The 23,447-nt window shown below is 57.2% G+C and overlaps 1 protein-coding gene across 2 annotated transcripts in view; it reads right to left on the bottom strand.

Annotated features, from left to right (window-relative positions):
- Positions 1-23,235, bottom strand: part of MYO1F (myosin IF) — a 32,234-nt gene extending 8,999 nt beyond the window's left edge. The window contains exons 1-20 of one of the 2 annotated variants that reach the window (XM_070273153.1): positions 23,010-23,235; positions 22,608-22,888; positions 13,555-13,692; positions 12,995-13,084; positions 12,816-12,910; positions 12,374-12,461; positions 12,167-12,256; positions 10,243-10,374; positions 9,963-10,097; positions 9,589-9,721; positions 9,184-9,380; positions 7,801-7,881; positions 7,594-7,680; positions 6,774-6,860; positions 6,154-6,321; positions 4,980-5,065; positions 3,317-3,398; positions 1,903-2,009; positions 1,293-1,391; positions 1,046-1,190 (exon numbers count right to left, since the gene is read on the bottom strand). In XM_070273153.1, coding sequence (XP_070129254.1) covers positions 1,046-1,190; positions 1,293-1,391; positions 1,903-2,009; positions 3,317-3,398; positions 4,980-5,065; positions 6,154-6,321; positions 6,774-6,860; positions 7,594-7,680; positions 7,801-7,881; positions 9,184-9,380; positions 9,589-9,721; positions 9,963-10,097; positions 10,243-10,374; positions 12,167-12,256; positions 12,374-12,461; positions 12,816-12,910; positions 12,995-13,084; positions 13,555-13,692; positions 22,608-22,610 — 2,043 coding nt within the window. In that variant the 5' untranslated portion in view covers positions 22,611-22,888; positions 23,010-23,235. Of the gene's footprint in view, positions 1-1,045; positions 1,191-1,292; positions 1,392-1,902; positions 2,010-3,316; positions 3,399-4,979; positions 5,066-6,153; positions 6,322-6,773; positions 6,861-7,593; positions 7,681-7,800; positions 7,882-9,183; positions 9,381-9,588; positions 9,722-9,962; positions 10,098-10,242; positions 10,375-12,166; positions 12,257-12,373; positions 12,462-12,815; positions 12,911-12,994; positions 13,085-13,554; positions 13,693-22,607 lie in introns of both variants that reach the window. The other variant, XM_023645542.2, reaches the window with a different exon arrangement.
- Between the last annotated feature and the right edge of the window lie 212 nt (positions 23,236-23,447).

Genomic DNA, 23,447 nt, shown 5'->3' with positions numbered 1-23,447 from the left:
ATGATGACCCCCGCCCCCCCCCCCCCCCCCAGGTAGCTAACACCTCCATCGCATCACATAGTTACCATTTTTTTGTGTGTGGTGAGAACACCGAAGATCTACTCACTTAGCAACTTTCTTCTTTTTTCTTTTTTAAAAAGATTGGCACCTGAGCTAACATCTGTTGCCAACTTCTTCTTTTTTTTCTTCTTCTTCTCCCCAAAGCCCGCCAGTACATAGTTGTATGCTCTAGTTGTGCGTCCTTCTAGTTGTGGCATGTGGGACGCCGCCTCAGCGTGGCCTAATGAGTGGTGCCATGTCCTCGCCCAGGATCTGAACTGGTGAAACCCTGGGCGGCCAAAGCGGAGAGCATGCAAACGTAACCACTTGACCACGGGGCGGCACCAGCAACTTTCAAGTGTACGACACAGTGTTGCTAACTATAGTCACCATGCTGTATGTTAGCTCCTCAGAACTCATTTGTTAGAGTTCCTTGCTCTTCCCAGAAAGCAGAGGCCGTATCAGACACTGGAGCTTCCAGCCTCGGGATGAAGAGCTAAGAGCTGATGATAGTGTGCCAGACGGATTATTCATCGAGTTTGTCTTTAATCTATCAGGGCCTGAGACAGGTCTTGGAATAAGAAAATCGCTACTTTGACACAAGGCTCAGGCCAGGGACTCAGTGTGTTCAGGAATGAAGGAAGAAAAGGGGAAAGAGAAAATAAAAATAAGATAGGAGAAAGGAAAGAAGGGAGGAGATGAAGAAGGGAGAAAGCAGAAAGGGATGGAGGAAAGAAAGACGGAAGGAAGGAAGAAGGGACCAAAAGATGCTCTGGATAAGCTGGATGCTTTTCCCTCACAAGGGGATGTCCCACAGGCGGCCATGTGTTTCTCCACCTGCCTCCTGGCCACCAAGGACCGTCCAGCTAATTCAGGCTTCTCTGAGCACTACATGCTCAGAGGGGTGGGGGAACAGGCCCAAGGTCACACAGTGGCCTGAAGAGCAGGACCCGAGCCCACACACGTGGTACAGGTGTCTGTCTGTCTCTCACACACACACGCTTACCGACTCGGGGTTCTTGACAAAGACCTTGGTGCTCCCCATCTGGTACTGGTCCGGATCCATGTTGACCGCCCGCAGCAGGTGCTGGACCCCCTGACGCTCGTCCCCGCGCCACTGGGGCCACGTCTCGGGGGTCAGGATGGCGTACCTGGGGGCAGATGGGGTGGGAGGGTTAGAGCAGGCGGCCGGCTGGTGGCTATTCTGCAGGGGGGCGGCATGGGCCGGGGGGCGGGCGGGCGGGGCGCCTCACCTCTGCAGGAACTTTGCGAACTGGCGGCGGTACGCAAAGCCGGCCCGGCGCACCCTGATGTTCTCCTTCAGGCCCAGATACTCCACCTGGTGCTTGACCCTGGACGGGAGGGTGGCCTGAGTCCGCTGGGACGGGGGTGGGGGTGGGGCGGGCTGCTGAGGGGGGCCGGGAAGGGCAGACCTGGGGTTTGGGGGGTCTGGATCTGTGCTGAGGCAGCTTGGGGGTGAGTGCTGAGGTCTGCGGAGGGGGGTTCAGTGCTGGTTCAGGGGTCAGCCTGCGAGTCAGTTCTGGGGGGCGGGGTCTGTTAGTTCTGTGCCAGTTCCAGGGTCACTTTGGGGGGAGGTCCTGGCGTCTGGGAATTAGGGGGGACTGTGCTAGTCCCTGGGTCATCCTATAGTTAGTCTGGGGTCATCTTGGGGGCCTGGGGGAGTCTAGGTTGGTGCCAGGTGTAACCCGGGGGCCTGAAGAGTCTTGTGCTGGTCCTAGGGGTTGGCCTGGGTTATTCCTGGGATGGGTCACGCGACCCTGGGAGAGTTCTGGAGGGAGGGTCAGGCTGGGGATAGGCAGTGTGGACTGGCCCAGCCGGGGGCCAGACCGGGCCAGGGGTCACCTGCTCTCCTCCCAGTCACGTGGCCTCTTGGTCTCATTGGGTTTGATGCACCGGATGTAGTGGGGTGTGCATCTCTTCAGCGTGGCCACCAGGTCGTTGGCTTGTTTCTGATGAGGAGGAGGAGAAGGAGGGGGTGAGGGGGGCACGGGTGGGACCCTCTGGCCCCTCTCTCCTCCTACCCTGGATACAGACCCAAGAGACAGAGACACACTGGGTGGGGGGCCAGCGCCCAGTGAACCACGGGCTCCGGCGGCCTGGGTCTGCGCACACCTCTGTTAGCACACACCACGCGGGGCTCATATCATGTGCCAACCCGACCCTCGGACCCAAGGGTCACACATAGGGAGTGCTCAGCAAACATTTGTTGATGGAGTAACTGAGCACCCAGGGAACACATGGCCTAGAACATTCCTGCCTGTCCTTCGGGGAACCTGGACTTCGGGAGTAGGGAGTCGTGGGTGTATGTTGGAGAGGCCAGCCTGGCGTTGTGCATTTTAGTCCCTCGGAGGGGACTAGAAAGGAAACTGTTCCAGGTGGGGATGTTGGGGAGTGCAGCAGGAGAGACCCCGGTGTGGGTCGTGGCTCTGCTGTGTGATCTGGGCCACTGACTGAGCCTCTCTGAGCCTTGGTCTCCCCATCTGCCAGGTGGGGCGAGTCCCACATGAGTAAAGTGTCCTGTGTTGGCTGCCAGCACCAAGTGCTCAATACACAGTTATTAAAATATTATTAGGATGCGACACCCATGTTCACGGCAGCACCATTCACAAGAGCCAAAAGGCGAAAACAACCCACATCCCCAGAGGAATGGATAAGAGAAAGCAGTATTTCCATACAAAAGCAGTATTATGCCATAATAAATGGAAGATTACTCAGTCTTGAAAAGGAAAGAAATTCTGACACGTGCTACAACATGGATGGACGTGATGCTCCGTGAAATAAGCCAGACACAGAAGGACACACACTGTGTGGTCCACTCACAGGAGGTCCCCTGAGGAGCCACAGTCACAGAGACAGAAAGTGGATGGGGGGCCAGGGGCTGGGGGAGGTGGCGGGGGAGTCAGTGTTTCATGGGGACAGAGCTTCAGTTTGGGGAGATGGAAACTTCTGGAAACGGATGGTGGGGATGGTTGCACAGCCCTGTGAATGTGCTTCATGCCGCAGAGCTGGGCACTTAACGGGGTGAAGATGGTCAATTTCATGTTATGTATATTTTACCGCAAGTTTTTAAAAAGTGGCAAATGACTGAAGGGCCAAAACAAATTATTAGGATGATGCTTCACTTCTGGATTCCGGGAGTCAGGGGGAAGCTGGATCAAGGCCCCTAACCCCAGAGCTGGAGGAACACCCTGCTGGGCAGAGGGTGCCAGAGAGAGGGGCAGAGGCCTCGGGAGGGGGAGAGATGGACCCAGCTCACCTTGATCTTGGAGCCTGCGGTGCTGGGGCGGCCCTTCTTGTCTACATCCAGCTTCTCGGGAAAGAGCATCCGGAGGAAGGCCCTGGGCAGGGGAGAGGGGAGGTCGGAGGCACAGCTGGACCTTGGGTGCCCTCTCCCTGAGGTGGGGCTGCCTGGGTGCCTGGGACCCAGAGGGCACGCTGCACAGGATGGTTCTCCCCGAACGGGGGGCAGGGCAGTGTGAGGACGAGAACCGGAGGCTGGTTTCATCCTTTTGGTTCTTTGATTTATTTGCACTGTTACTTCTTCCTCTGTGACCATGCATGACTTGGGTAGCAAGTAAATAGAATAAGGTTGACTTAAGTAGTAAAATATTATATCCAGTGATGCAGCATCTCAGGCATCAGGGGCAGTTTTCTCTGTAGGAATCATCCTACATGCACAGGCTCACACGTGTGTGTCAAGAAATATGGACAAGAGGGGGCTGGCCTGGTGGCATAGGGTTTAAGTTCATCCACTCTGCTTTGCCGGCCCGGGGTTCACTGGTGCGGATCCCAGGCACAGACCTACACATGGCTCATCAAGCCACGCTGTGGTGGCGCCACACATACAAAATAGAGGGAGACTGGCAACAGATGTTAGCTCAGGGCCAATCTTCCTCACCAAAAAAACAAAAACAAAACAAAACAAAAACCCACCAGTGGTGGGAATGGGGATAGACTGCAATTTGGCATGAGGGATCTTTTTGGGGTGGCACAAATGTTCCAAACTGGATTGCGGTGATGCTTGTACAACTCTGTACCTCGACTAAAAGTCACTTGTTAAATTGGATGCATTCAATGGTATGTAGATTGTTCCAGTATAAGGCTGTATTACAATAATTACGTATGTAGCTTGAATTCTGTTGGATGTGGAATATATGGGACAGCGCTGCTCTAAATCAATGCATCTCAACCTCTCACATGAAGATGGGTCCCTGGGAGGCCCGTGAGGGGCGGAGCTTGTTAAAAGGCAGATTCTGGTTCACCAGGTTTGGGGTGGAGCCCCCGGTTCTGCATTTGTAACCTGCCCAGAGGACGCTCGCGTTGCTGGCCCGGGAGCCCCATTTCCAGCACTTTAAGAACCGCTGTCTTTTGACTTGATGCTATTGTTCCATTTGCTGTTTTTCTAGTTCCGTTGCTGCCTTCCCACTTGGCCGTCAGCTCAGGGAGAGTAGCGTGTCCTCTGTCTTGTTCGGGCCTCCATCCCCTCAAGTTCAAATGGGGTCTGGTACACAGCAGGGCTTGAACGAACTTTTGACGTGTCAAAAGCCAAGAGATGGAAGCTGGCACGCAGCTGTGGTCAGGGAGATGGATGTATATGCCTTGACACAGAAAAATGCCCAGCGTGGTGTGCTTCCACTGCGTCAATAGCGGAACTGTCTACACTCCACGTGGGTGCTGGGTTCACGGATGGGAGGGCTGCAAGGAGCTGCTCCTCAGGTTTCCTAACTTCTCCCTGTGGCCCTTGGGCTACCATTCCATCACAACCAGTCACTAGAGACACTGTTCCGGCCGCACAGTCACCCCCACCAAATCCGTGGTGCGATGGGAGCTCTGGGGAAGAGGGAGTGGTCCCTGGTCCTCCCCCATCCCCACTGTAGGGGGTGTTCCGCCCGGAGGCCCCCACGCCCGGGACCACTCACTGCTCACTGGTCTGCATCAGCTCTATGAGGTCGGAAAAGAGAACGTCCCGGTTCCTCTCGCAGAAGCCACTGACGTCATAGGATACCTGGAGGGAGGTGGTGTCGGGGGAGTGAGGGGCTGGGGCTTGGGTGTGGGGGGGCTTAGAGCCCAGGTGGTCGAGGGTCCCGTGTGGGGGCCTGCTGGGGGGTGAGAGGACTGGGGTGTCTATGGCTCAGAATAGGGGGCAGGAGGCGGGGCCTGTGGTCCCTGGAGGTCTGATGTTCAGGTTCAGGTTGGAGGGTGGGGCTGCAGCCTGGGTTGCAGGTGGCGGTTACAGCCCGGGTTGGGGGTGAGGGGCTGTAGCCTGGATCAGAGGCAGGGTGGGTGACAATTATAGCCCAGAGTCGGGGGTGGGGGTGGCAGCCTCCGCAGGGCGTCCCCAGGGGTCTGCTACTTAATTTGGAACCAAAAGGTCAGACTGAGTGTCTGTGTCACGGTGTGTCGGAGGGCTGGGGGCTGTGTCGGGGGAGGGGGACTTCAGCCAGGCTTGTGGGCTGGGTCTGCTATTCAAAGTTGGGGGGGCGCTCTCCATAGACCTGATCAGGGGGCTGAAGGAACACGGGAGCCCGTTTAGGGACTGGTGGGCTGCAGCATAGCCAGGGGACCCCTAGGGGTGCCCGCTGCCCATGTTAAGGTCAGTGGGAGAGTCTGCAGTCCTGTCGATCAGAAAGCAGGACCAAGGCCAGAGGCAGAGGCCAGTGGATGTCTACGGCCTTGGGTCCTCCAGCCCATTTTGGAGGACGGTATCTTGCAGCATGGGTCTGGGGTCTCCAAGTTGGGGTCAGAGGGTGGGGGGCAGTGTCCTGGGTCAGGGGGTTAAAGGGGTTTAGAACTCAGATTGCAGGTTGGGAGTCTGCTGCCCAACTTGGGGTCAGTGGCAGGGCGGTTCTGTCCTGTAAGGGACCCAGTGGGTTTCTGTAGCCCTGGCTAAAGGACCACAGTGGGGGGCCCAGGCCCGGTCCTGGGGGTTCGTGGAAGGAGGTCCCTGTTTCTGCTCAGAGGAGGGCAGGCTGGAGAAGGGCGTGGCTGGAATTCTGCAGCCCCGGCTGGGGGTCCCTGTGGGCTCCTTCCCTTCAGTTTGGAGGCTGCTGTGGGGCCCTGGGGTCTGTGAGGTGGGGCCCCTGCGGGACGCACCTTGCCTGCATAGTGGTGGATGACGAAGCCGCTGCTCCAGCTGTTGAAGTGCTCATGGGTGCCCACGGCCGCCTGCAGCTTCTGCAGCAGCGTCTGGTCGGCGCCCCCGCCCGTGGCATGCATGGTGGCGCACACGTCATCCAGGACGCTCATGATGCCTGGGGGGTTCTGCAGGGTGGGAGGGGGTCAGCCGCTCAGCCTGGCCCCTCCCCACCCCCATCCTGCTCGCTGGCAGCAGCGAGAGCTTCACTGGGGTATCGGGGGCAGAGAAGGGGGACTGCCCAACACAAGAGCAAAAGGTGATGCTGGGGGGCTGCTGTGGAAGCTTGGGGCACAGAGGGGATGAGGGACCCCATACGGGATCCATGTCTCTTTCCTTTCCCCAGCCAGAGGTGGCCCGGTGGGGCAACTGTCAGCTTTGACTCCTCTGGCCCTGAGCAAGCTGCCTGAAGGAATGTTTGTTGAGTGAATAAGTGAAAAGTGAGCAGGTGGCCAGAGAGAATGGATGAAGTGGCTGATGGGATAATTCAGCTGTGCTCAAGTCTCATAGGGCCTATGGGGGCCCTAACCCCCTCCCAGCTCTCCCAGTGAGACCCCCCTAAAGCTGGCCCCACCCTCACCAGCTTGTTTTCGATGAGGTCACAGACGATTTTGTTGTTGAAGTACTGGATGGGGGTCCAGCGGATGCCCTCCTGCACGTACTCCTCCTGGGGGCAGCAGAGGGGACAGGGAGGGGGGTGGGTGTCTGGGTAAGGGTGTGTGTGTTTCTAGAATGCATGCTCCACAAGGGTGGGTGAAGGAGGATGGCGGGTCCCCCCTGCCCTGTATCCCCTCATCTTATCGCTCATAACTGTCTCTAGTAACAAAGCCCATCGCCCTGGATGGGGCAGGCTGGAAGAGCCGACCCTGGCAGCCATGGACCACAGACAGACAGGAGCCGGTGGACAGATGCCTGGACTCCCTTGCTCCTGAGGTGGTCCAGTGCTGAGGTCTGCTCTGGAAGTTTCCCCCGGGGCCAGCAGAATTGATCCGCAGTAGCCTGCAGCATAAGCTGCTCATCCACGCACCCTATCCGGGCTCTTTTTCAATCCCTCTCTCACTTCCTCACTGCCCTCATATTTGCCCTGAATCCTTGTCTCAGGCTCTGCGTCTGCAGGATGGGTACAACGAAAACGGCGGGTGTCTTTGTCCATCCTGTTCGCGGTGGTCTCCCTGGCACTCCAAACAGTGCCTGGTACACAGCAGGTGCTTAATAAATAATCGGTGAAGGAATGAAGAAAGAGGCTATTTCTTCTGATGGAAGGCTCATGGTGGAGCCTGCGCAGGTCGGCAGACCGGAGTGGGAATGGGGTGCTGGGGCATCCCCTGGTTGCTCAGCGACCTTCATAGTCCTGTCCCCAACCCCAGTGTCCCCTTGGCCACCTGGCTGTCCCTGCCCACCTGCTCAGCCTTCAGGGTGAGCTCGATGAAGATCTGCTGCAGCTTCTCGTTGACAAAGTTGATGCAGAACTGCTCAAAGCCGTTTTTCTGCCGGGGAGGAAGAGCGTCCTTTCCTCAGAGGGCTGATGCCGGAGGCTCCTGCGGCCGCCAGGCCAGCCCAGGGTGCACAGGGAGCACAGGGCGCGGGCGGGGGAGCAGAGGCCCTACCTGGAAGATCTCGAAGCCGTAGATGTCGAGTACACCGATACTGTACTCCTCCTGGGGCTTCTGCATGGCACGGTTGATGGCCTGTGATGCGGGCGGGGACAGTAGGTGAGTGGCAGCCTGTCATTCTCTCTCTCTCTTTTTTTTTTTGAGGAAGATTAGCCCTGAGCTAACATCTGCTGCCAATCCTCCTCTTTTTGCTGAGGAAGATTAGCCCTGAGCTAACTGCTGCCAATCCTCCTCTTTTTTTTTTTTTTTTGCTGAGGAAGACTGGCCCTGAGCTAACATCCATGCCCATCTTCCTCTACTTTATATGTGGGACGGCTATCACAGCATGGCTTTTGCCAAGTGTTGCCATGTCTGCACCTGGGATCCCAGCCGGCAAACCCTGGGTTGCCAAGAAGCAGAACGTGAGAACTTAACTGCTGCGCCACTGGGCCAGCACTCCTGCCACTCTCTTGATATGCTCATAGCCACGTTCACAGACCACGTCCCCTCACACCCGTCTCCCTCCTGCCTTCCCCAGCTCTGTGCTCGTCCTCTGGCTGATCAGTCACCCAGATGAGAAACCCAGGCATTAGAACATCTGCATTCCTGCCTTGGCAGCTGGCTCTACCCCTGAATCACGCTGCATCTCTTTTCTCATCTTTAAAATGCGTTCATCACAGCAACTACCTTACAGGGTTTTTTTCTAAGAATTAAATAAATTGATGCATATAACACACTTAGAATAGTGCCTGGCACACACTCGGGGCCATGTAATGCTGGCTACTATTGTCATCACTCATTTTTTTTTTTTTTTTTAGGAAGATTGGCCCTGAGCAGACATCTGTTGCCCATCTTCCTCTTTTGTTCTCCTCCCCAAAGCCCCAGCACATAGCTGTGTACTCTAGTTGTAAGTCATTCTAGTTCCTCAATGTGGGATGTCACCACCGCATGGTTTGATGAGCCGGGTGTAAGACCCGAACTGGCGCCCCAGGCCACCAAAGTGGAGCACGCGAACTTAACCACTCGGCCACAGGGCCCACCCCGTATTGTCATCTCTCTTGACCTTGACACTTCCCGTTCCCATCCACCGCCGGCCAGTCCATCACTTTGTCCTCCTGACAGTCCCCTCATGGCTCTCAAACGCACCCCCCTCTCTCCATCCCCACAGCAGCTATCCCAGTCGGGGCCTGGACCGCTCCGGCAGCACCCACCTTCCTGGGCTCGACACACACCCAGAGGGGGCCGCAGAATCTCCCCTCTGATCGCCTCCTCCCCTGCCTAACGCCTCCCACAGCGGGGGATTGGTGAAGCTGTGACAGGCAAGCCCGCCTCCCCGACTTGGCTGGTCCAAGCCCAGGGCCAGGGGCCTCTCCCCGCTCCTGCGCCCACCCCACTTGCCTCCACCAGGAAGTCGAAGAGACGGGCGTAGAGCCCCTTGGCCAGGGCATCGCGGGTGTAGGCCGCCTGCTCCACGTTGAGGGTCACGTCGATGGACTCGCTGCGCCCGCCCCAGCGGCTGTCCATCTTGCGGCTGGTCAGCTTTTCCTGCAGCCGCCCGCTGTCGATGCCCAGGAGGTAGGCGGGAAAGGCCAGGACTGCCGGGCGGGGGGGAAAAGGGAGCACCCGGTCAGGCTCTTGGGTTTCGTGCGGCCACTTCCATCTCTCCATTTTGCTCAGTGACATCAACATTGTCCTTGTGGGTTCTCACCTTCCGCGGGCCCAACTAGGAGGAAGCAGGTCACACGCGCGCGCATGCGCATGCGCGCGCGCCTCCAGCCCGCCCTCCCCCGCCCCCACACTCACGGTCCACACTTTCCACCCGGGCGTAATTCCCATCTTCGCAGAAGCTGATGTTTCCCAAGTGCAAGATCCCCGCCACGAGCTGCAGGACCAACTGCTGGACGTTGGGCGGGATCCCGATGACCTGCATGGCGCTCTGCGGACACAACGGGGACAGAGCCTGTGTCACAAATCCTGACTCCACCCTGTCCCCCGCCCAAGTCAGGCTTCTGGGGCCAGAATACGGACTCAGGGAGCCAGAACACCTGGCTCCCTGTTCTGGTCTTTCTTCCATTTGCTGTGTGACCTTGGGCAAGTCGCTGCACCTCTCTGGGCATCAGTTTCCTGACCTCTAGCATGAGAAGCTTCCCAGGGCTGGAGTGGTGGTCAGTGCTCACCAGGGTCTCGTCGAAGTCGCTCCGGTCATCGGTGCCGTCCACCTTGTAGGTGTCCGATTGGTTGAGGTAGTAATAGTAGTCGGGGGTCATGAGCCCCAGGTTCTGTCGCTGCTCCTGGGAGGCCCCTTCCAGCAGCTGGAGGGTGAGTGATGCTCGTGCATCTGGCGCTGCACTGGCACAGCCCCTGTGAGCCCTGAGTCCTCACTGTCACGGGCTCCCGCACACTGACCCTCCCTTTGTCACCCCCTGGGCTCTAGCTCCATGGCCCCCTTCCTGGCACCTGGTAGTAGATGTGGAAGTTCCTCTCGTTTTCGTTCTGCATGACCACGCGGGATTTCTCCAGCAGGAAGTTGGAGATCCTTCCCCCGTCCGGCTCCCCGCCTCGGCTGAACTGGATCTCAAAGTACTTGCCCTGGACCCAAGGGAGCCCCGTCAGCCCCCAGGGAAGGATGGGGGCTGGGTCTTAGGAGGCTGGCCTCGTTCCCCTCCTCCCCATGTGAGTGCAACTTGCTTTTCTCTCCCCACCTCCCACTTGCTGACAGCTTGTGATTTCAGCCGCTTCTTCCCTCCAGCCTTTTTGCTTTGTTGTGTCCGGGGCCAGAGGGCCCTTTCCTCCCTCTGTGATGATTCAAGCCCTTCCTTGGGGCATCCAGCCCCGTGCCTGGCTCGTAGCAGCATCACATCTTATTGACCAGTTCCCCGCTCCCTCCACCACAACACAGAGGCCTCCATGTCTCTACGGGATGCTACTGGTTCCACAGATCCTAGATGTCTCCCGCGTGTTGTCCCGGAGCCCAGAGCAAGGGCCCCATAAGTCCCATCTTTGGTCTCTAACATCAACTGCGTTCTGCTCTGGCCAGAGGTGGGAGGACACAGAAGCCTCCTTATTTCTCCTTTCTGCCACCTCCATCCAATAACAGGACAAATTATGTCATCATATTACACAAGCACCTGTAACAGGTGATGTATACTCATTCTATTGAACAAGAAAGTGACACAAAGTAAAATGTAATTTTATGCTTTGAGGTTCATCCATGTTTTGTTTGTATCGGCAGTTTGAAAATATGTATTGCGTGATTCCATTTGGAGGAAGTTCCAGAACAATGAAACTAATCTATGGTGAAAAAAAAAAAAAATCAGAGGAGTGCTTGCTTCGGGCGTAAGGTGGGAGTAGAGATTGAGGAGAAAGGACAGGAGGGAACCTTCTGGAGTGATGGGGATGTTTTGTGTATCCATAGGGGTTTGAGTCACACGGGTGTATGCATTTTTCCAAACTCAGTGAAGGGTCGACTTTAGATTTATGTGATTTGCTGTGTGCCAGTGTACTTCAAAAGAAATAAAAGAGAACTGCAAATTTATGTTAGACTATAATTAATGACCTGCATGCCGAAGCATTTCTGGGGCAAAGTGTAGTGTCTGCAGCTTACTTTATAGTGCATCCAAAAATAAGATATAGGGGTGGACATACGATAAAGCAAGGATAGTAAAATGTTAATGACAGAGTCTAGGAGATGAGAATACAGGTGTTCATTGTACTATCCTTCCAACTTTTCTGTGTATTTGAACATTTTAAAAACAAAATATTGGAGAAAATGCTTAAAATATAATTATATATTTTATAAATATATAAAATTATTTTATATATTTATTAGTGTATAAATTAATATAGGAAATAAAAAACTAATAATATCTAGAGAAACAGAAAAATCTTATTAGTGTATGGAGTTTACTAAGCCAGCTCCACCTGCAGGCACTGTACTGAAATTATTGAGGTCTATGAAATGAGATTAACATCATCCCCATTCTACGAATGAGAAAACAGAGGAGCCTCAGGAGGTTACATAATTTGTTTTGTCCAAGCCACAAATCTAAATAGCGAAAGAACCAGACCATAAATCCAGATGCGTTTATCTATTCTGTCCTCCATGAGGCCCAGCCCAGCATCTGACACAAAGACGGCTCCCAAGAACTGTTTGTTGAAAGAAAGAATAAATGGGACCTGAAATATGAACAGGAACAGACGTCGCCTGGTTGCAGCCAGGAGAACATTTAAGAATGTTACACAGACATGTCATGGCCTCCACCATGCTGCCCATGGGGGACTCTTTTTTCAGAAGGACCACAGCAGGAAGTGAGTCTCCCATACAGGAGCAGGCATTTCCGGGATTCTTGGGAATACAGGTGTGGGCGTGTCAGAAACTCACAAAACGACTGGAGTTGTTGTTGCGCACGGTCTTGGCGTTGCCGAAGGCCTCGAGCAGCGGGTTTGACTGCAGGATGATGTCCTTCACGTGCTGGGGAAAGAGGCAGATGGGGGTGGGAATAGGTGGGACTGGGCTGGGGTGGGGCGGGGAACTACCACGCAGTGGAGAGACCCAGCCCGTCCTTCTGTCCTTCTGTCCTTGCCTCACCTGGACCTTCTCGCCCCCGCCGGACACCTTGGAAATGTAGCCCATGATGTATTTGGCTGCCACCGTCTTCCCAGCTCCACTCTCTCCGCTGGGGGTGGGTGAGGAGAGGCACCATCAGCGGCCAGGGGTTGAGGGGGACGTGCCCTTTCTCGTGCCTGATCATTCCTTCATTTATTGCGCACCTACTGTGTGCCAGGCACTAGTCTAGGCACTGGGCATCCAATAGTGTACAAGACAGATAAGATTCCCCACCCTCTCGGAGCTAACAGATGACAGATGGATGATAATAGATTGAATAATAAAATCTATCATGGGTCAGAGAGTGACAAGGAAAGTGAAGCAGGCTAGGGGTGGAGAGGGATGGCCAGGCGCTGCTTGGATGGGGTGGTGATGATGTTGGGGCAGGGCCTGGGCAGGAGGGTCTGGGGTCCCCCCTCCCTACCTGATGATGACACACTGGTTCTCAGAGTCGATGAGCATGTTGCGGTACATGTTGTCCGTGAGGGCATAGATGTGCGGGGGATTCTCGTACTGGGCCTGGCAGGGGGAGATCAGGTCTCAGCCCGGGTTCGGGGGTGGAGGGGTCCCCGGGCTGTGCTTCCCACCCGGCCCCGGCCTCACCGCGCCCTGGTAGAGGTCGATCTCGCGGTCAGTGAAGTAGGGCATCTGTTTGAAGGGGTTGACGGAGATGAGCACGGAGCCGATGTAGGTCTGGGGCGTGGTTAAGGGCCATGTGGTGTCCTGGCTGGCTTTGCCCTCCCGGGCCCCTGTCCCCTCATCCTGCTCCCCTGGGGCCTCCTAGAGCCCCACTGCTCAGAGGAAAAGATGGAGACACTCAGATGCACCCTGGGTCTCAGGAAAAGAGGAGACTCGGTCCAGATTGGGGGAAATGGGCTATGCTGTGGCTGAGCTGCCCCAGGGCAGGGGGAGCAGTGGGGGCCACAGCTGCCCAACCAGAGCCCTGCTGTCACTTCATGTGTCCCCTCACCTCCCACCCCGTAGTCCCACTGCCCAACCCTCCCTCTGCTCATTTGCTCAGGCATCTTATGTCGCTTCTGTGCTGCGCGCCCTCTGCCACGCTTCCCTGCCTTCATCCCCAAGCCACCCCTCCATCCATCCGTCAGTCATCCTCCTGTCCCTCTGTCCTTCATCCGCGTGCCCCCGCCCACGGCCCAGGGTACGAAGATGTAGTCATCCATGAAGCGCTTGCGAAGGTTGCCCACGATGGCGTCCTCGGTGATCTGGGGCAGCAGCACCATGTCGTCCACGCCGCTCTGCTTCACGTTGTGGCTCTGCCAGTGGAAGCGCTCCTTGCTGCCCTGGGGGTCGGGGCAGTGGGATGGGGGTGAGCCACTGTGGGGGGTGGGGGGGGGACAGCGTCCCCGCCTGGCTCACCTCCCTCACCGGCTGCTGATTCTGCGCCACCTCTGTTCCTCCTTCCTCATCTTGGGGACCCCAGGCTCCCTGCCCCAGAGGAGGCAGCCAGACAGAAGGACAGCTCAGATGCATTCGTTAGCTGTCTGTTTGGGTCCCTCTGTCCACCCATCCCTCCACTCAGCGTCCTGCTGCTGTGAGGAGACGGCGATGCCAGGCCAAGCGGGCTGCCGCGCGCGGGGGAGGGAGTGGGGGAGGGAGTAGGGGTGGGCCTGATGGTGGAGTTGGCCTGCCATCCTCTCACTTCCCTTTCAGCCTCTGCTCTTCACTCCCCCGCCCCTCTCCCTGCCCAGTCCCAGGCTGTGTCCCTGACTTCTTGGTGGCATCTGACCCACTGTGCACCCCCTTCTTTCTCCTAGCCTCCTTCCTCCTGCTCCCTCCTCCTCTCTCGGGGTCATGCGCCCCAGCCCATCCCTCAGATCCTCTCAGCTGCCACGTGGCTGTGGCCTCTGTCCTCCCTGCTGGGCTATGACCCTGCTTCTCAGCTCCCACAGCCTTCCTGACCCCAGCCGCCGGCTTCTCCGTCCTCAGAGGGCCTTCTCCTGCCCCTAGCCGGCTCCAGCACCCTCCAAGACGCCTCCTTTGCCTTCTCAGTTCCTCAGTTTTTCATCAGATGGCCCCTTACTTAGGCCCCGAGGAGGAGAAGCACCATACAGTCTCCTCCCAAAGACCCCTCCGCCAGGAAACCTTCCTGGAATGTTCTCTCCTTTTAGCCCCACGGAACCCATCGAGTGCCTTCAACACTTAAACACACTGGCTCCCTCAGGCCCCCTCTGTTTGGTAGACCCCTGCCGTGGGAAGAGTCCAGCTAAGAGAGTGACTGCGGCCTGGAGCGCCCCTATCTGGTGCACTCACGCCCAGATAAGATGCCCCTCCTCCAGGAAGCCCCTTGTCCCCAGACCAGGAGCTCTCGGAGGGCAGGGACGAACTGAGCCCTTTCTCAGCCCCAGCAGAGAGGACCTAGCGAATGAAAAAGGAACAAGGAACAAGGGTGAAGAAAGAAACCCAGCTTCAGAGGAAAACCTCAAGAGCAAAGGATGCTGGAAACGGAAGTCAAGTCTTCAAAGATGACCAGCACTTGCCAGGCAGACGGGACAAGGGCAAGGATCAAGCAGGAGGGTCCATGGGCAACTGTAGGGCCAAGGTGGATGAGGCGCAATCTCTCCTGGGGGCACTGGGGAGCCACGGAAAGTTCTTGAGCAGGAGAGGTGCACGGTCAGATTCCAGACACGTAGAGGAGGGTTTGAAGAAGAATCCATGGACATTAAAGAAGCACAGCTTTTGGTGTGGGGCAGATCTGGGTTCTAATTCTGGCTGGGTGTCCTAACACTGCCTCAGTGACCTCATCTGTAAAAGGGGAGAAGCAGCCTCGCTTCCCACGGTTGAGGTGAGGGGTGAACTGCTCTGGGGAATAAAGTGGGTGGGGGGCTGGTGCTTGTCCCCAGCCCGGGCCGTGGTGAAGATGGGCCAGGCAGGGAGCACGTGACAGAATTAACATCACCAAGCACCTTTGACACGCTTGATGCTGGGGCAGTGGGGATATTGCCAATATTATTGACAAGCCTCACGGCAGCTCAGTGGGGTGAGGGCTAGGAGGGAAACTGAGGCTCGAGAAGGCAGTAGTTTACACCTGACTAAGGATACAGCTGAGTTGTTTCCAAGGGTGTGGGATTCGAATCTGGGTCCCTCTGACAGCAAAAGCCGGGCTCCTGTGTCTACACCCACAAGGGGCTGGGACCCCAGGGGTGTTGGGCTGGAACTTGAAAGTCAAGATGGACTTTGATTTGGAGCGGGGAGAGAGGGTGTACCAGGCCAGGGAACCCCTCAAACAGCTTCCAGCCTAGTAGTCAGAGTGCGTTTTTCATATGGCTAAGCCGACTTCTTTGCCCTGTGGCTTCCCCTCCCCCTCCCATTCATGCATCCAGAAAGAGTTCTTGAGCGCCTACTGTGTGCTGGGAACGTGGGCCTCCAGAAGAACTCTTTCAGTTCCTCACTGTGTTGCTTCTGACCCTTTGCAGATGCTGATCCCTCTGCCCAGAACATCCTTCCTGCATGATTAGTGCCAGGCCATCCTTCAGACTCAGCTCAGGTGACGCCTCCTCAGAGAAGACCTCCCTGACCTCAGACCAGATCAGGTGCTCCCTCTGGACTCCCGCAGCTCACTGGGTGTCCCTCACTATAGCTCCAACCACATTCTGGATGTCACACCCGTGAACCGATTCTTTTGGTGTTTGAGCTCCTGAGGGCAGGGGCTCAGGGAAGGCCTGGCAGAATGAGGCACCGGGGCTCGTTGGAATGAATGAAGCAAGGAACGAGGTAGTGCATGAAGGAATAGAGGGAGATCAGCCAGGGCCAGGTCCTGAAGGGCCTTGAATGCCAAGCAAAAGGATTTGGACGTGACTGTCAGTGGCTTAGAGAGCTCTTAGCCGGGCCCTACTGCTCCTGGGGACACTTTAAGAATCATGGGAGCAGTTTTTTTTTTTTCTTTTTTGAGGAAGATTAGCCTTGAGCTAACATCTGCTGCCAATCCTCCTCTTTTTGCTGAGGAAGACCGGCCCCGAGCTCACATCTGTGCCCATCTTCCTCTACTTTATATGTGGGACGCCTACCACAGCATGGCTTGACAAGTGGTATCATGTCCGCACCCGGGATCCGAACTGGTGAACCCCGGGCCGCCGAGAAGCTGAACGGGCGCACTTAACCACTGAGCCACTGGGCTGGCCCCAGGGGAGCAGTTTTGATTGTCCCAGGACGGCGACACGGCTGGCATTTTCAGGGGGCCCCAGGTCCCTGATTTTCACCCAAATAATTATCCTGCCCGTGGCTCTCCCCATCCCCTCTCCCCCAACAGATGCTCATGTAAGTGACAAACCTGTTTGTGATCGTTGTAACCTAGGACCAAATTCTATTTTACATCTAAACTGAAAATCTCTGTTTTTCTGGACCCGCGATACCCTCTGCATTTCCCAGGAATGTGACTAGCCCGCATCAAGGGAGATTTTAGTCTTGTTCCGATTTCACGAAGGGTCGTTCAGCGTTTTGGAAGCCACGCTGCTGGTGGTGTTATCGCGGCCAACACCCGCTCAGCACCGACCTGCGCGGAGGGCTGCCAGCTCCTGGAGACACACCTGTCCAGGTGCGCGCGCACCTGGCGGCTCCGGTGGGCCTTCTAGAGCCGCGGGCCCGAGCGCTTTCATCTTTGCGCGCGGATTTTATTCTAAGTGACCTTCTCCGCGTTACCGGGGATCCCATTCCTGATTTTTGAAACGAGGGGAGTCGGTGTATTTCACGGTCTGTGAATTTCACTTCCGGGTTTAGGGGGCCTGCCGAGATGCTTGCGATGAGAAGGGGGTCGGGGCGGGCGGGCGATGCGCTAAGAACCCGGGAGGCAGCGGGAAGGGCGGGGGGCGGGGACCAAGTACTGGCAGCAGCAGCGCCGAGGGGGCGGGAGGGGGCCGGCGACCCAGGCGGAGCAGGAGGTCAGCCGGGAGGTCGGAGGCCGCCAGGATTGGGGGGAGCCCGCGGGTGACAAGGACCCGATGGGAGAAGCAGGGAGCCGTCGTCCGGACCTCGAGCAACCGAAGCGCATCCGAGCTCCCCGGAGACGCAGAGGGACCGAGCGCGCGGGTGACCTCGGGGTCGGAAGCCGGATGGGCAGCTCCGGGAATGAAGACGGCTTTGGACCGTCTGCGGCGGAGACGGGGACGACGGAAAGAGGCTTCGGGGAGGGGTGGGGTCGGCGAGCGTGTTTCCTGTTTTCAAGATGCGCAGAGCAGAGTGTGTTGGGGAGGAGAGAAATTCGGGAGGGAAGTGGCATCGTTCGCGGGCCGGTGGGGCAGGAGTGGGGCCGGGGGTCTGCTCTCTGCCTCAGTCGGTCCGGGGGTGGGATATGGGGGTGGGGGGCGGTAACAGGAAGTGGATTCTCTCTCTGAAGAGCTCGAGGGGTGGGGCCTGGGCTGGTCACTATGGTAACTAACAACAGGGAACCGCAACAATAGTGAACACCCCACTGGGTGTTATTCTGCGCCAGACTCTGGGCTAAGCTTTTTGGGCAAATTACTTCATTTCATCCTCTCCACGCACGCTGAGGTCGGCACTATGACTAGGTTCACTTTGCCGAAGAGAAAACGACGGCACAGAGAGGTTAGGTGTCCTTCTCAAGGTCACACAGCATGAAGGGAAGACCTAGGGGGAAGTCTCTCGACGCTGTCCCTCCCCAGCCTGGTCTGGGTGGGAGGTGGCCGGGGTTGGGCTTCCAGTCAGATGAGGATGGGGTGGAGACAAGATGGGTGCTGTCCAGGGTTTCCGCTTGGGGGTCAGCCCGCCTCCATGTCCCTGGGCCCCCTGAGGCTGAGCTGACCCTCAGGGCTACTTCCTTCCTTTCTCTGAGGTCAGAGGCCCACAGGCCGGCTGTGTCTAGCTGGCTCTCCTGGCCCCAGAACTCGGTCCCTCTTCCTGTCCCTCGCTGCCCGCCCTCCCAGCTGAGTGGCCCTCTGCCTCTCGCATCCCCTGCCATCTCTCCCTCTGTCTGCCTCCCCAGGCCCCCGGGACCCCAGCTCCGCTCCAAGCTCCATGCGATCGGAAAATCCACAGTCGTTTGTGATAGAGGGCAGGAGAGTGTGGCTCAAGTGGGTACAGCGTGTGGGAGGACAGTCAGGAACTGGAGCATGAGACGGATTGGGTGTGAGGCCTGGATTGACACTTGACTGACTATGTGACCCCAGGGAGGCCACTTCACTTCTCCAAGCCTCTGTTTCCCCATCTGTAAAATGGATTCCATAATAAACCTCCTCTGTGGGTTTGCTGAGAGGAGTAACTGAGTCAGTGTAGACCGCTGAAGCACTGTGGTGCCTCAGGAAGTGACAGCTGGTGGCCTCAAGAGCATTTAGTGTGAGTGATCCGAGTTTGACAGAGGATATGGGAGCTGGCCAATATAGACTTGTCCAATGAATGAATGAATGAATGAATGAAGTACCATGGGGATGAGATGCCCCCAGCCCTGTGTCATGGGTATCCCTCTCTCTGTGGCCCCCACGTCTCATGGGTCAAGTCGAAACTGTTTGTTCCTAAGTCTCTTCCTTGGGGGTGGGGGTGCAACGAAGAGGCTGTGGTCACAGTAGACCACAAGCTGAATATGACTCAACCTGCTGATGCTCTTGTGAAAGACAGTCAGGGGCTCGAGGTGGCTGGGGTGGGAGGTGAGAGGTAGCTTCCAGCTTCATTTCATCAGAGAGGTGCCCCCGACCCAAGGCAGAGGGCCTGGGAGGTTGGGCTGCCCTGCTGCTGAAGGAGGGAGGGCCTGCTTGTGACCCAGGGGGTGGCTCCTGTGGGCTGGGGCCATGGAATCCTGGAGGGAACCCACTTCTTGAGCCCCTACTGTGCGTGGAGGGAGGTGGGGACCAGGCTTAAATGCTTGGGGAACTCGGTGACCCCCAAGTGGGCAAAGTGAGTTGCCCAAGGTAGACGGTGGGTCCACATCAGATGGTGCTAAGGAGAGGTGGGGTGGTCAGAGAGGGCTTCCTGTAGGAGGCAGGCCTTACAACATGAACTTCCCCGGCAGGGTTGGTGGTGGTGGCAGCAGGTGCCACGGGCCAGGAAGGCCTTGGGTGTGTGGGGGACACCGGGATTCTCATTTCTTTGGAACAGAAAGTCCAGGTCGAAATGAGGCAGCCGGGGGTGTGTGGGGGCCAGCACATCCCCCCGGGGTGGCCTCTCTTCTTGGAGGAGGAGAAGTTGTAGGTCAAGGTGGCTGTTAAAAGTGAGACCTCGGGGTGGGGTGTCACTGACTTGAAATCCTCTGCCACTTTGGCTTGTACGTACGGCAGCTCGCTGCCTCAGTTTCCTCATCTGGAAAATGGGAAGCTGTGCAGATTCAGCGAGGCACATCCGGTCAAGCGGAAATGCCAGCTTCCCTCCTCACTGCCGGCAGCAGCAGCCTTAAGCTGGCCAGTCCCACTGGCACAGGGCGCGGGCCCAGGAGGAAGGGCCAGTTGGGGGAGTTTTTGCAATTTGCCCCAACGGCTCTGGCCTCCCTTCTCCTGGGTGCCGATGAGCAGAGCGCCAGACTGGAGAGAGCAACAAAACAGCCACTTCCTTCCTCGCCCGGGTCCTCGGAGCTGTGGTTGCCAGCCGGCAGGGAGGAGATGAGCAGCTGCCGAGGCTGTGGGTGCTGGAGCAGCCCGGGGGCCCCCGGCCCCGCCCTGGCCCCTGGGGTGCCCCGGAGCCTGAGTCCTGCCCTCCCCCAACTCAGCGGGGTTCCGGGGCCACACCTTGCATGACTACACCCTGAAGACAACACTCTCACTTCCAACCGCGCCCAGGGTCTCCCCTTCCCTTGGGGAGCGGGGGATCTCGTTTCCTTTTCGGCCATTATCCAACATAGGGGGACCCTTGTCCTTCTAGGGTTGTCGGATTGCTGGGGCTGCCATCCCTCCATTCACAGCTGGAGAGCTGGGACCCTGAGCTGCTCGGAACCTGGCCCGAGCCCGTGGCCTCGCCTCTCTCTGGCCCCCAAGGCAGGCCTGTCCCTGACCCCTCGGTCTCCCTCACTCTTCACTTCCAGTCAACTGGAGGTCTTATTGATTCTCCCTCCCAACTCTCTCATGGCCCCCAGCTTTGAGAGCCCCTGGACCACACAGCCAAATCATAGGTCTCCCTACTTCATGTCTGTTCTTTAAAAACAATCACCATTACATTCACGTCACCACCATCACCAACCGAGGACAACCAATTGCTGCCTTCACTTGCCTGCCCCGCCACCGAAGTCAAACAGAAACTGCTGATAACCCCAATTCCAGCACCGCCAGCCTACAGCAAACAGAAACAACGACCGATGCCGCCAGCGTTTTCCCGCCATCACCTGCCGCCGTCACCATCCATCACGCCCACCAGCAGCAACCCATCATAACCACTCACCATCAGCAACAACCATGATCCCAATACTCGCCATCAACAACCACACATAACCGACTGCCGTAGAAGCAGCAATCCACAATACCCCTTTCAAAAACCAACAATGCATCGCCATCATTCCCCAGACCATCAGCCCAAACCGGCAATGAATGACCACCAGCGAACGACTGCCACCAAGGCCACCCAACTCCGAATAACAGCGACCCCTGACTGCCATCATTCCATGGATCAACCCTCCAGCTGAAAACAATGACCCTCAACTACCACCCCACCCCCAAGAACCATTGGTACCACCACTTGCACCAACCAACGGCACCAACCCAACAACCATTATTCAACAGCATCTCCTCTTCTACAACCGAGAATGAGTGCTTTCTCCCCATGCCGTCGCTAATGCCCGCCATGAATGACCTTTCCCCCAGCAGTGGTTACTGTGTATTGAGTGCATCTTATATTCTCTATGAAGTACTTTATGAACATTGTTTCATTGAATCTTTCAATGCTCTTCCTGGCTCCCATCACCCCTCCAGGAGGATGTCAGCACCCCTAGACAGAGGTATTGGCCTTATGGATGGGTTCCACTCTTTTTCTCCTCTCTGGTCCTCTGGGGTGAGTTTCTCTCTTCCCAGACCCCTTTGGCCAAGCAAGCCGTTGACTAAGCATTTCATATGGCTTCCTTGGGGAGGGGGTGTTGCTTTTTTCTCAAGTAGCAAATCCTCTGCTGTGTTCTTTTGATCAAAGTCTGCCCATCTGAGCTCCAGTCTTCTTGGCTCCATCCTTCTTGGAAGACTTTCCATCTAAAGCCCAGAGCTCTCGCTGATGGTTTGGCTGTGAATTCCCCAGAGGGGTCCTTGGCCAGTGATGCCCAATAAGATGTCCTCTCAGACTAACACAGTCTCTTCCTCTTGGTCTACCTCTGTGCCTCTGCCTTGGTCACCTGCCTCCTGCAACTGCCGGCAGCCCTGCAGTTGTCATCACCGGCTCTGTGACTGCCCCCACCACACGCCCTCCTTGATAGAATGACCAAGAATGAAAGCTGAAGTGGCTTGCAGATGCGTGGGGCCGTGGGGATGACTGCTATAGCCATCTCAAGCTCTCTTTTAGTGTGTGTGGTGTGACGCTGCTGGATCTAGCCCCACAACAGTGACGGTCTCCCCAACTCGAGCACCACGATCATCATCAGACCTCAACCTCACCAGGCGGCAACGCCTCAGCGGCAGTGTCTCGCCCACCATCCTTGCACAGAAGCGTACCAGTGGTGGTGTGGACATGCTGGGTCTCATTATCGCCTGCTTCTGTGCTTGCTACAGCCAGATCACCTCTGTCACCCACACAGGCACGCTGTCACTACACCGCCACTGCACCCCACTGCCCATTGGACACAACTTCCCCTCCCAGCTGTGGACTCAGAGTGGCTAAACCCTCTGGAGTTCCAACAGAGAGGTCCCCAAAACATCTTTCACATCTCAACAGACCCAAACATGACATATGTGGGAACGGAGGCACAGAGAGGGGAAGTGACTTGCCCAAGGCCTCACAGGGAGATGAGAGAGCAAGCTGGGCTGGAAACTGGGTTCCCTAAGCCTCAGGGGTATGGGCTATGTCCCTGTCCCTGGGGACACTGTGGGATCCCTCAGGGCCATCTTCTGTCCTCCAGTTACTGCTCCACCTTTGGTCCCCCAATGCCATTCTGGCGTTCTGCCCACCATCAGATGGGAGTTGACTCCTGGTGAAGGATGCTGGGGGCACCTGAGCCACACTGAGGCACCCCAAAGGGTCCACCGTGCTCCTCCCCATGGCCCCACTTTCTGATGGTGGCCTCCAGGGCACCTCCACCTGCCTGGTGCCCCCCACCCTGGCGCTTCAGGGCCCACCCTGAAGGACTTACCATGGTGGGGGTGGCGTCTGGGCCCCTGGGGGGGGCACCCGAATGGGTGGTGGCAGGGGTGTAGGCTCAGGGGGTCCTCGGGGGTGGCTTGGGCATGACCCTGCTCCTGCTCCTTCACCGGACTCCCAGGCTTACTTAGTTCCTGTTACAACAGCCCCCTTCTCACTTCCTTTGGCGGGAGGGGCCGCGGCGACAGGGGAGGGAAGCTGGGCCCCAGGGCGGGGAGACAGCTCGAGCAGCAGCGGCAGGGCTGGGGCAGCTGGCTGTTCGGGGCTCTGTGCCTGCAGGGAGAGGTCCAGGATTGGTGGCAGCCGCTGCCAGACCCCAGAAGCCCCTTTGGCCACTCCTCAGGGACACGGGCTGCAGCAACCAGCACACAGGTCAGCTGGCTGCAGGACTGACCGCTCTGTTCAGGGTGACCCTAGGAAGCATTGGGCTGCTCCGGTGTTTTCAACACCACTTCAGATGTGTGTGCACTCCGGGCATCCCTGGGTGTGCATTCCTCTTCCAGAGCGGCCTCTGCTGGTCCTTCCTCCACACATAGGGCCCCTGGTGTTGGCCCATGGCCTGATCTTTGGGGGAGCAGGAGGTCACGTCCTGGTCTCCTCTTGATGTTTGAAGAAATGGCAGTTCCTACAGGTTGTCACCTCCCCGTGCCCCCCAGGGAGGAGGTGGCTGAGGCAGAAGCCCGCCCTCAGAGAGCCGGGCAGGGAGGCCAGAGGACCGGGATACCCCGTGTGCCAGGCGGCACATCATCCTGCCTAGAGGGCGTCAAGACGTGGCACCCTAGGGTGACATCTTGGAGGGGGAGCCTGTTTCTCCCTGAATTTGGGCACGCTT

This window comes from Equus caballus, chromosome 7 (assembly GCF_041296265.1).
Source record: "Equus caballus isolate H_3958 breed thoroughbred chromosome 7, TB-T2T, whole genome shotgun sequence".
Taxonomy (NCBI): Eukaryota; Metazoa; Chordata; class Mammalia; order Perissodactyla; family Equidae; genus Equus; species Equus caballus.
The sequence above is the reverse complement of the archived record's forward strand: the minus strand, read 5'-3'. Positions and strand labels throughout refer to the sequence as shown.